This window comes from Bidens hawaiensis, unplaced genomic scaffold (assembly GCF_021521415.1).
Source record: "Bidens hawaiensis isolate Kalapana, Puna unplaced genomic scaffold, B.hawaiensis_p1.1 tig00049164_1, whole genome shotgun sequence".
Classification (NCBI taxonomy): domain Eukaryota; kingdom Viridiplantae; phylum Streptophyta; class Magnoliopsida; order Asterales; family Asteraceae; genus Bidens; species Bidens hawaiensis.
Window position 1 is genome coordinate 91,342 of NW_027506111.1, and position 13,153 is coordinate 104,494.

Below are 13,153 nucleotides of genomic sequence, written 5' to 3' on the forward strand. Positions count from 1 at the left end.
CCCTTATTCATCTTTTGAAGATACAAACTTTCTTACACAAAAATAAAAGAAACAACCACAGAATCACTTAACTTTATTATACATGACCAAAATATAACTATATAAGTTGAAACAACCAAAATAGTGGCAAATGTATATGTTACAAGATTTTCAGTAAACTAGAAAAATATATATATCTTTTGATCTATCACACGCGATAGCCTCAAATAACATTCAAATACTATATAAAGTAACCTCTAGAGTACCTACGACTCGAGGAAATAGAGCTAAAGCTCAGTATGCATCAAATGCCCGGTGTCAGTGTCAGTGCCGTTGACCTCACATTCTTCAGTAGTTGACTTGTCATTAGAAGTCAGACAGTCAGCAGAAGGTGTAATGGATCCATAGTTTATGCCAGTAACAGAGTTGCAATACGTTTTAGCCGTTTTACCATCGATCATTTGTAAATTAATGTTGTTTAATATTATGTTGTTGCATGGCACCGTGTCACTGCATGCAAATTTCATCGCTTCTGCGCTCTTTGAAGTTCCAGTGATGTTTAGATACATTATTTGACTTATTTCCACTGCTGATGTCTATAAAATGTATAAACGAAAACATATTTTAATTTCAAAATTTCTTGTTTATTTTTAATATATAAAGTTAAGAAAACATGATGAAACAAACTATACCTGATTTTTACAACTTTTAGGTGAATCGCAGTAGAACTGGTCGATTATGATCGGGTTGGCCACATCTTCCATTTTCACATTTTGGTAGCGTATGGCTTTTACATAACCGGATCCTCCCTGTGCATGCCCGAAACAAGATGAATATTAGTTTTCAAAAGGGTAAAATGGTAATATTCATATAACACACAACTTAATATTTTTGCCATATAACTAAATATCAAATCCATTTAACCCAAAAACCAAATTCAAACAATATCCAAAACAAATAAAAAAAAGTAGAAAATAACTTAGGGGTGTGCAAGAAACCGAAAATACTGACCCGAAACAAAAACTGACGGTTTGGTTTTATGTTTTTGTAAAAGCCGAATTAACGGTACGGTTTTGGTTTTGCATGTAATAAAAACCGAAAAAACCAAACCGAACCAAATTTTTAAAATTTTATTTTCTTATTTATTTAAGTTATTTAATAAATATATAATTTGAATACTTTGGCCAAATGAATAATAGTCTATTAGTTCACAATTAACAAAATTATTAATAACTAAATTCATTATTTTCGTCCAACTTCCTTTTCGGCCTATATTTTTCAAGCTCAAAATGGCAAAAACCAAGAAAACCGAAACCAAGCGGTTTCAAAAAAATCCAAAAACCGAAGTTTTGGTTTTTGGTTTGGTTTTAGCCCAAAACCGCACCGAACCGCACACCCCTACTGAATAACCTGTTTTGGTACGATTAAAAGTTGTTTTTAAGGTTGTTTGAGACTGGTTAGTGTTTACCCAAACTGCTTATAATGTGCTAGTAAAAAATATATATAATTTAAAAAAAAAACGCGGTCACAAACCAAAGGAGTTGAAGTTGGCGGGAGTCGAACTAGAGATGTGTTTTATTTATTTTTGAGAAATGGAAGTACCTGCCAAGTTTTAATTCTGAGGCCATTAGTAGCGCCTTTAATGAAAGCGGTATCCAGGACTACTCTTGAGACTATTCCTGTACTGTTATCCTTACCCAAGCTTCCTATGCTGCAAATACCAAGATACACTTTTAGTGCTAAATATAAATTAATAAATTATACCTTGTTATTATGTAACATTCTTACAGATCAAAAGTCAAAACACACCTGATTCCATGGCCTGGCCCGCAGTATATATTCTTCATCTTGATATTTGAGCTTGCATTCACAATCGAGACACAGTCATCGCCTGAGTAACATATGGGAAAATAGATCATGTTTAGTGTATGTTGACTTTTGAGGTCAAACACAGGGCCGGCCCGTGGGCCAGAGAAACCAAGCAAGGGCTTTAGGCCCGCACTTAATTAAGGCCTCGAAATCCCAAAAAAAACACATTAAATATAGATATATATTTTTTTCACACTTGTCATGTAGGGCCACAAAATCTCGTTTTGATTCAGGCGTCCAAAATCGTTAAGCAGGCCCTGGTCAAACACTATAGATGTTGCCTTTCGGAAACAAAAAATTAACCAAGGATTTAATGTTTGCAGTGTGGTGTATGAAATAGAATTACAGATATCAGTTTTAAAGTCACAAGAAGTAAAAAGAATTGTGTTGACTTTTAGCAAGTAGAATGCGCGAGATGTCCAAACGGGTCAAAACACGACATTTGGCCCAATTTTTTTTTATTTTCTTGTATAATCTTAGCATGTCACATAAAATTAAAATAATTATACTAGACCAAAGATATAAGCATAATCTATATCGGCCCGTTTACTAACGTTACATGTTAGAACTTTAAAAGCAAGGGAAAAAGTTAAAAAAACCTGTTCCAATTTTGCTGTTTTGAATGACAACATTTGTTGATCCGGTAAGATGGATTCCATCGGTGTTTGGACTATCTTCGGGAGAAGAAACTAGAACGCTAAAGATGCGGACAGCATCACAGTGTGAGATAACAAAATTCATCTGTTGACTGTTTTGGAATGTAAGACCTTTGACTTTTATAGCAGAACTATGATCAATTGTAAATGCCTGCATAAATTCATTTATATCAAATTTTTATTCAAACTTAAAAAAAAAGAAAGATTAAGTGTATATAAGTTCTTACCGATGGTGCGCCAACACAAGGCTGTAATAAAACAGAAAACATTCTGTCAATAAGTTAATTATAATGTATGAGATATTTAAATTTAAAAAAAAAATATTTTACATTTGTTTTGTTCTTTTTGCAAGATGCAGCCCACCATTTATGGCCTGAACCGTCGATAACTCCACGGCCTTGGAAAGTGGCACCCTCGATGTTCGAAAAGCTCAGCCAGTTCCTAGGACTTTTTGGGTCCCAGTTCTTGGGGTCATCCGGTGCTACAATTGTTCCATCAATCTGCATACAGTTATTTTCAACATTATGTTAGTTAATCATTTAATACAAGTATTATGTTGATATGTTCACTTGTTCTATGCAAATTGCACATTTTTTTTTGTATAATAATAATAATATAATTTACTATAAAACGATTACAATAAAGTGGCAGGCAAACGGGCAACAAGCTGCGCCGCAGCCCCCTTTTGAATAGCAAAGCCAATCATTTGTCATTTGGATCAAGTTACTTAATAAATGCAACATTCCTAGTATGAAAACCAGTAATGGCGGAACCAGAAAAATTCAAATAAGCCGGTTAAAATATATAGGAAAAAGAAATATGTACATCTGTTTTAACTACGGGTATAAACAAGTCAAGTCACTTTTGACCTTTTTTGGAAGTCGACTTGTTAGAAGCTTGAATCGAGCTGAGCTTAAAGAGCTCGAGCCAAAAAATGAGCTAGCCTAATAGACGAGCCAAGCTTCATATACCGAGCTCGGCTATGCTCATAACCTTAGCTATTACATTATATATATATAATAGCTTTTATGTTAGAGAAATAGTTATTTTTCTAACATTTTATTTATTGATAGTTATGTACATCTGTTTTAACTACGGGTATAAACAAGTCAAGTCACTTTTGACCTTTTTTGGAAGTCGACTTGTTAGAAGCTTGAATCGAGCTGAGCTTAAAGAGCTCGAGCCAAAAAATGAGCTAGCCTAATAGACGAGCCAAGCTTCATATACCGAGCTCGGCTATGCTCATAACCTTAGCTATTACATTATATATATATAATAGCTTTTATGTTAGAGAAATAGTTATTTTTCTAACATTTTATTTATTGATAGTTATGTATATTGATAATTGCATAATAAAGATAAGTATGCATATAATGATGATTAATCATATGTTACACACACACGCACGTATATAAACAAATAAATGTTATATAATATTATAATTCTATATGTGTATATATATTAAAAAATTAATATATAATAAACAAGCCAGCTTGTGCCGAACTCGAGTTTGAAAATTTTCTAACAAGCCGAGGTTGAGCTTTGGATAATATGCTGAAAACGAGCCGAGCTTGAGTCTAGGCCAGCTCGGCTCGTTTACAGTCGTAGTTTTAACTGCTCTACTAGGGCATATTGAAGTAAAATTACCTGAATAATCAGCTTTCCAGAACATGGTCCATTGAATCTTGTTGCATTAACCAAATAAGTTCGACCAGGCGGAACCAAAAGCACAGATTTCGCTGTAGAACAAGCTTGTGTCCATGCACTTTCAAATGCCTAAAGTATTAACATAACAAAACACAATTAAAAATTTAATTCGACACGTTTGTTAGTTTCATAATTGTCGTATATTCATATTCACCTTTGTATCATCTGTAACTCCGTCTCCAGCTGCCCCAAAGCTATCCACATTCACAAGAATCTTGCCACCATGTTGACTTGACCATGATGGCATGTCAAAGTCAAAGTCAAACAACTTGGTTTCATCGTCTTCAAACTCAAGATTTTCGACGAGAACATCAAACTTGTCGGATAAAATGTCTTCAACAGCCCTTACATGAAACAACAATAACATAACAAGAACAGAAATAAAGACGGTTTTGCCCATGATTTACGCGTTATGTTAGTAGTTTTAGAAAAGGTTAAGATTTGTATAAATCAAATGGAACATGGGATTTTAATTTATATGAATAGATTAGTGCTAAGATAGAATCCATGGCTTGGCTTAAAAGTACATAAATGTGTAAATTTCTTACATGACCAACACTTGAAGGTTTTTTTTGTAGGTAACCTTTGCTTTACTCATCAAATAGTTGTCTAGTGCATCACTATAAAAGTCCAAAAGTGTCTTTTATGTTCTGTATGTGGGGCCCACAACATATTAGATTAACATCCTTAGAAGAATCCTTTAGTGGAAAGTTTTCCTGATTTTATGTAGTGACACAATTATCTATCTACACATAGCCAAGTTCATATGATGAATATCAACCAATGAACAGCCAACATACTTACATACACATTAAACAATCTAGACACATGCTACAAAAGATAATCAAAATGAATGTGACTTTACTAGATTTTGATCTATTAAAAAAATGGTGCATATACTGGTTGTTGAAACTTGAAATTGAAAGTGACCAACACTATTAGAAAAGTGACAATCACCCGATGGCTTCTTGCGTTGGTGATCTGTGATCAACGACGGATTATTAAAATAGTTATATGTCAGCAATATCCGTTTGTTGATATGTTAGTGATATCTTTCCAGGTGCCCATTTTCCCATTTTCCGCACGAACCACTACTCACGGGTGTCACCTTTCCCGGGATTAGTGAGAGGCACGTGGAACATTTTTACTACCGTAGTGGTATTTTGTTTTTTCATGTTTTTGGTTTTAGTCCTTTTATGTACTTTCAATGAAACATGTACCCATTGGTAACGAACTGACAAAATCGATATGGTATATAGTTTGTACTCTAATTCATTTTCGGTATATTTTGGTACCGATACCAATCTCATCCATAGGTCAATCTATAAGTGAAAACAATCTTATTTGTAGCGCACTTATTTAAGACGTATGTAACAAGAGAAACAACCGAAAGATTTTTCGTTTATAGACCACAAAAGGTGGGGTAGAATCTATACAAACAACATTTTTAAGTTATTGTATGTATTAAATTCTAAAACATATAATATGAAATAATCAACTTTTAAAACTATACTTTGATGCAAAAATGTAACGCTTTACCCATAAACCCACCCAACATGTCTACTACATAATTTAAACCCTCGACTTGAGAGAACACCTATTACACCACCAAATTATACTACTGGGCCAAATGCCCTTTGGTATGGATGGCATTATTATTACACCCAAATATTTACTAACCTTACCGATTAATTTCTATTTACAACTTTTAAAATATAGTGTTATGTATAAATATGAATACGTAGTTGCGTTTATATATCTATTTTATGATATAAATTCGAACTCGTATGTTATGTGAATTTACAAAATTAGCCTCATCTTTAATGCATATTACCAGATTTAATGAGAAAATTTAACAGGGTTAGTGTCAAAGAACGTAACGTGATAGAGTTTTGAAACATGAAGTTCACTTACATTAACTTTACTAAGGAACTACTATGTTTTGCCTTTTTACCTTAAAAAAATTTAATAATTACTCATCCCAGGCTGTAAATAAGTGGAAAAATCCAAAACCGTTTTAACCAATAGACGAAAACCTTCTAGATATTTCCTCAACAACTTTCCATCATTTGACCAATTTACCCCTCCAATTCGTACTGAAATCACGTAAACGCCATTCATTCTCACACGCTGCCACCAAGTTACACTCATACTCTCTAGCTTGCTGAACAAGGTAATAATTAATTAACCTACAAATCACTCTTTTGATTCTCAATCTCGTTATGCTTATACGTACATTATAACTATTTACGATCATTTAATCTTCAATGCTTCAGCTGGCAGCTTGTAATCGCTAGGTTTTGGATCTATTACAGTTTCGATTCTGTTACTCAACTAACTGTTTGTTTGTTTATGATATTGATATAACTGAGAATGAAATTACGAAACGCTAAATGTTATTATGTTAGGATTAGCGATGAGTTATTACGAACGGTTTTTGTGTTAGTATGATGAATGCATGATATACATGTACAGTACAAGTGCTGATAACAGTTAGTTAGATAGATATTTGTGTAGATATTTATTATTTTGTGGATTTATTAACGTTTTGCAGCTTGTCAGCTTGATTTGATGAAATTAGGGTTATTATTGTATGTTGTGCCTAGATTTGATGTAATGTTGGTCCGTGTATAGCATTATATATGGTGTAAACGAGCCGAGCTAAGCCAGAGTTAGACTAGGCTCGAGCTCGGCTCGTTTTGACATACTGAACTAGTCTAGGCTCAGCTCGGCTCGTTTTGGCATGCTAAAGTAGTCTATTTACTTGCAATGGTGTATGCTGTTCATATAATTAAGAACGAAACGTTACATGCTAGGAGCGAGAAGAAATTGCAAATGATTTTTGTGTTTATGTGATGTATGCATGATATACATGTACAATACAAGTGCTGATAACGATAAGTTAGATATTTGTGTAGAGATTTATTATTTAGGGTTATACAACGGTGATATGGTGATTGGTGAATGATAAGGTTGATTTGTGCATTGGTAACTTGTGTCATGCAAAATCTAAAGCATAATAGGAGAATTTAGGGGTGCAAACGAGCCGAGCCTAGCCTCAGCTTGACTAGGCTCGAGCTCAGCTCGTTTTGACATATGAGAGCTTGAACTCGGCTTTTTTTGAGATGCTCAACTAGTTTGTTCACTTGCTGTGGTTGTGTATGGTTCATATAACTAAGAACGAAACGTTAAATGTTAGGAGGGGGTTTAGACTTTTAGTTGTATAATCATGTTCTGTTCTTATAAATGAAGTATTTATTATTGTTAACAAAACTCTATGATTTTTATTATTGTTATTTTTATATGTAAGTTTTGTATATAATTATTGTAGATATTAGTAAATAATATACTCGGGTAGTTAATGTTGTTTTTGGCGATTGCTTAACGACTCTTTGCTTCACCGTATAACAGTTAATTATGCTCGTTAACAACTACCGCCAACAACAATGTATGTATAGGACTTCCTGTATCAAATGTAAATTACCAAGATTATTCAATCCAATATTTTTTAATCATTATTAGCTTATTTACGTGAATTCATTTATATTTCTATGGATCAAACTCTGATCCTTAATCTTATCTTTTCGTTCATTTAATCTTCTCTTTCATTTAAGTACTAAATTGGTCTCTTTAACAGATATATATTTGCTGGATAAGGGTATTCCACAAATTTTGGACAAATGGTAAGTTGGTTCTGTTGATTTGCTTTAGGCTTTTAGAAATGACAAAGTGCAAATGTGGTTTCCATATGTTTTGTATTGAATAAATGGTGAAGCGACCAAAAAATATTATCATATATGTGAATACTTAAGGAAACAGAATTAATTGATTGAGCCTAGAAAAGCTGTTCATGGCCATGTCTTTAAACTTTTAGATGTTTAATAAGTTGGTGACTTGTGTAATTAGAGTTTCTATTTTAAATGTTTTTCATTGTCGTGTCTTTAAACTTTTAGAAATTTAATAAGTTGGTGACTTGTATAATTAGAGTTTCTATTCTAAATGGCCAAATACACTAATACACAACTTGTTACTTTAGTCATTAGCTTTCATTGATTATGTGTGTTAAGCTCAAATAATATGATTTCGGTCATTTTTGTTTCAGAATATGTATACTTTCATATGTATTATTCCTGTTATATGTGTCATTTAAATGATTATCTTTATGCAGGATGACAATTCCTCTCATGAAGGAAATGATAGCATTGATTGGGATACCGATGATGATCTTGAGATAGCTCATATACCATCACCTCCCTCAGTGTCCATGCATAACTCTGCTAATGCAGCCTTTACAACTGATCGTGCAGAGGTAGTTATACAATTATAAGCCCACCACATTTTAAGTTTTTAACACAATGTTGCACATGGCTGTTATTATGCTGTTAGGCTTTTTGTCAAACTTACTGTTTTTTCTCCTATTTGGTGGATGCAGTCAAGTTCTTCTAGCAGTTATCCCTCCAAGACTGTTAATGACTTCATTGAAATGGGATTTCCACAAGCATTAGTGACAAAAGTCATCATGGAACTTGGTAATAATATATGCAGTTTTGATTCTATCTATGATTACATGTTTTCCCATTACATTAGTATATTTACAAATTTGATTTTTCTCCAGGTGAAAACAATACTGATGCGATACTTGATGCATTATCTACATATTCTGCAACTTCTTCTAGCAGTCATCCCTCGAAGATTGTTAATGACTTTATGAAAATGGGATTTCCAGAAGCAATGGTGACAAAAGTCATAAGGGAACTTAGTAATAGTGCAGTTTTGATTTCTATCTATGATTACATGTTTTATTGTCACATTTTAATATTCTCAAATTTGATTTATTTCCAGGTGAAAACAATGCTGATGCGATACTTGATACATTATTTACTTACTCTGTAAGTTTTTCTTACACCTTTGCTTTATGTCTATTTGATTACATATATGGTTATGTTTTAGAAGAAATTCTGCCTTTATTTTGTAACTTCTTATATTTATCTTTTAGAGGTGACAGTTTCAAATTTTCAATGCTTTACTTCTGTAGAGTCTGGTTTTGAATTTATCTCAAACGGGCCAAGTAAAGTTATTCATAAGGTTCAGATTAGTGTTGTAACAATGTTGTTTCTGTAATCATTTTCTGTGCATTTGTTATTTATAAAGAAAATTATATATCCTATTTATATAACTGGGCATGGAAATGTTTGCGGGTCTACCTAGTTTAGCCCGGACCATTCGACCCATTCAGAATATAAACAATTTTGACTCGTAACCCAGCCCTATTAAGTAATATCTATGATCTTTTGTTTTTTTTTTATCTCAAACGGGCCAAGTAAAGTTATTCGTAAGGTTCAGATAAGTGTTGCAGCAATGTTGTTTCTGTAATTATTTTCAGTGCATTTGTTACTTATAAGGAAAATTATATATCTTATTTATAAAACCGGGCATGGAAGTGTTTGCGGGTCTACCTAGTTTAGCCCGGCCCATTCGGCCAGTTCAGAAAATAAACAGTTTTGACTCATTACCCAGCCCTATTAAGTAATATCTATGATCTATCTATATATATGGTAAAACATATTTTCTCAAAGACATGTGCCGTTTCTAAGTTCTAACTGAGAGTTTTGCAGGCTGTTGATGAGATTCCTGACCAAGAAAATAGACCCAAAGATCAAAATCCAAACCCTCAAAACAATTTCGAGATTGAATTTTCAGATCTGGATAGCAACTTTAGTGGTGTAAGTCCTGCTTTCGTCCTGTGTTTATAACTTACAATTTATATTCATATTCACATGTTTAAACTGGATCAAACTTGGTCATAAAAAGCTCATTTCCAGGGCCTTGAATATATTTAGTGTTATTCATGTTTTCTAGGAAGAAACTGATGAATCTCTTGATAAAGATGACCCGGTGGTCAGTCTGATTGATATGGGGTACTCACCTGATGAAGCTGCAGCTGCTGTTTGTGGATGTGGTGTGTGCCTATTAACCTTTAAACATATGATCCACATTTTTTCTTTAAACCTATAATTTGTGCAAACATGAAGTGTCATCTCATTTGTAGGCAAATATGCACCATTGTCAGAACTGGTGGATTTCATCACTGCAGCTCATATAGCAAAGGTGGCTGATGCTGAAATGGATCAACTAGATCATGTAATCATATTTAATATTATATAGCTCTCATGCTTCTATATTTGTTACTTACATTCTCTTTTTGTGTATGGACATCAGAATAACAAGAAACGAAAGCTACAAGAAAAAATCCGAATCATAAAAAAGAATCACATCATAAAACCTGAGAGAAAAAGGCGGGCTGATGATGAAGATGTCCTCCACCTACCAAACCCAATGATCGGGTTTGGTGTTCCTCAAGAATCGTTTCAAGTGATTAAAAGAACCATCCTAAAAGAAGCCCGTTGGCCCTCCATATTTCTTTTATGAAAATGTCGCCCTAACACCAAAAGGCGTTTGGAACACAATCAAGAATTTCCTATATGAAATCGAACCAGAGTTTGTGGATTCAAAATTCTTCTGTCCTGCAGCAAGAAAAAGAGGTTACATTCATAACCTTCCATTAAACAACAGATTCCCGATTCAGCCGTTACCTCCACGAACCATCTTTGAAGCTCTTCCAGAAACACGAAAATGGTGGCCATCATGGGACACAAGAGAACAGTTAAATTGCATATTGACATGTGTAGGAAGTGCTCAACTAACTGATGGGCTTAAATCTGCCATTGAGAACTGTGAAGGCGAGCCGAATCCACATGTTATAAAACATGTAATCAATCAATGCAAGAAATGGAACTTGGTTTGGACCGGGAAGAATCGGCTCGCACCCCTCGAGCCCAATGAGATTGAGAAGATAATGGGCTATCCACACAATCATACAAGAGGTGTAAGCAGAATGGAAAGATATAAGGGGCTTGGGAATGCATTTCAGGTTTGAATCTAAAAACTTTTCATGAATATGCTGTTTAAGGGAAATAAGCAAGTGGGCCCTTGTCTCTAAGGTGGCCCGGTCCCACATAAGGGCCGGGCTATTGGTGAGAAACAGAGTTACATAATCTGTATTGGGCCTGGTTTTAAAATCCTGACCCGTTGGACCAGGTTGAACCTGATGCAGGTACTTTGGGTCTGGTACCTACCTAACTGCTTGTCTTAATATACTATGTGCATGCTAATCTCTATATTTTAAAAGAATACATTTATGTTTCACACAATTATAATCTTAATCTTGTAAAACTACTGTGGGTTTTTAAAAGAATACATTTATTTTTCCCAAATTAGATTGTTAAAGTGCTATGTTGTAAATGTGCATTTAGTGCTTCAGCAACAAAGTTTATCTGAAACGCTTTTTCTTAAAAGAAGTTCGTTTTTGTGTAACTAGTTAGTGTTAGATAGTTGTTTGATGAGTTTGTTTAATCTCCAATCCTCTAATGTTTAAATTGATAATTTGTCCTCAGGTAGATACAGTTGCTTATCAGCTATCTGTATTAAAGGATTTGTACCCAGATGGTATGAATGTCCTGTCACTATTTTCTGGGATTGGTGGTGCCGAGGTCGCGTTAGACAGACTAGGAATTCGAATGAACAATGTAGTCTCAGTTGAGAAGTCATCGGTGTGCAGAGGTATCATCCAGGGCTGGTGGGAGCAAACTAACCAAGAAGGAAATTTGGTTCACATTTCAGACGTGCAAGACGTGACTTATGCCAGATTAGAGGAGTGGATCAGGTCCTTTGGAGGGTTTGATCTAGTGATTGGTGGCAGTCCATGCAACAACCTTGCTGGTGGCAATAGGCGGACTCGTGATGGACTTCAAGGTGAACACTCTTCTCTTTTTTATGATTATGTTCGCATCCTCAATGCTGTGAAAGATATTATGGGTAGGGATTAGGCATTATAATTATGATTCTGATCTTTGTTTTTTGTATAGACGAGAGTCCCACTATCGTATATTTATTTTAGCATATATAGAAACAAGGTTACAAGGTGATTATAACTATTAACTAGTGAAGCTGAACACTTGAAATTATGGTTTACAAAATTTAATATTGGGCTGCTGAAGGTTATGCATGCATATTGTTGGTAAAAATGAAAATTTTGATGTGAAATCTTAGTTATACTGTCTTTCCAAAGTGATTGATTCTTCAAACGTTTGAGTATTTTCAGTATAGAGATATCTGCAAGGGTAGTTTTGATTTTATGAGAACTTTGACTTTTTGTTGGTCAAAATTGAGCTGAGGAACTGGATAAGTTTATTGGGTTATTCTTGGTATTAAAGATTTGAAATGGGCTTATGTGATTACTGAATGTAATGACAATGATTGGAAAAGGGCAAAAATGAGTTGAATTGGGCTAAAGATTTTGGTTATGGGACTTAACCATAACCAAAAGACCAGTTATCGTCCGTTATGGGTCGGTTTTGGTTAAGTATGGTTTAGTCCAATGCATTTCTTTTTATTTGTTTAAGTTGAAAATGGTTTGGTTATGGTGTTCCAAGCTCAATTAGGATGTTTGGAAGCTGAAATATGTCGTTTGAACTTCGAAGCTTGGTTATGGTGTTCCAAGCTATGTTTTAGACAGTTGCAACATAAATTTAAATGTTTGAAATCGGAAATTGAGGTAATAAAAGATGGAAATATAGGTATAAAATTTGGAAAAATACAAACATACAAGGTTCGGTTTGGTTTTGTTAAAGTCGGCTAACAAATACACATTAACCATAACCGAATGGTCGGTTAATCGGACAGGCAAGCATAAGAAAGAAAAAACACAACTTGAATTTAATCCTTCATTAAATGGAAGATGTTAGGTACACAAGTAACACAACCATACCCTAACTGTAACATAATTCAGAAGAAATAACATCAAATAACATCAAACAACAAACTTTGGTCAAATGTATAATACAATAAACTACTATCTAGTTTCTACATTCAATAATATTGTG

General features: G+C 34.0%; 1 protein-coding gene and 1 pseudogene across 2 annotated transcripts; one reads left to right on the forward strand and one right to left on the reverse strand.

Annotated features, from left to right (window-relative positions):
- Positions 1–106: 106 nt before the first annotated feature.
- LOC143616735 (putative polygalacturonase At1g80170) lies at positions 107–5,220 on the reverse strand. The gene is made up of 9 exons (XM_077089484.1): positions 4,366–5,220; positions 4,152–4,280; positions 2,834–3,004; positions 2,732–2,752; positions 2,448–2,655; positions 1,789–1,870; positions 1,582–1,690; positions 672–788; positions 107–575 (listed from the first exon to the last, which is right to left on the reverse strand). Exons 1-9 carry the CDS (start codon positions 4,609–4,611, stop codon positions 267–269), a joined length of 1,392 nt encoding a protein of 463 aa, XP_076945599.1. The 5' UTR covers positions 4,612–5,220; the 3' UTR covers positions 107–266.
- Positions 5,221–8,332: 3,112 nt separating this feature from the next.
- On the forward strand, positions 8,333–12,393 carry LOC143616736 (DNA (cytosine-5)-methyltransferase DRM2-like; annotated as a pseudogene). The gene is made up of 8 exons (XR_013150709.1): positions 8,333–8,520; positions 8,644–8,740; positions 9,054–9,100; positions 9,827–9,934; positions 10,071–10,170; positions 10,261–10,338; positions 10,405–11,142; positions 11,666–12,393. The product of XR_013150709.1 is annotated as a DNA (cytosine-5)-methyltransferase DRM2-like (transcript).
- Positions 12,394–13,153: the final 760 nt, after the last annotated feature.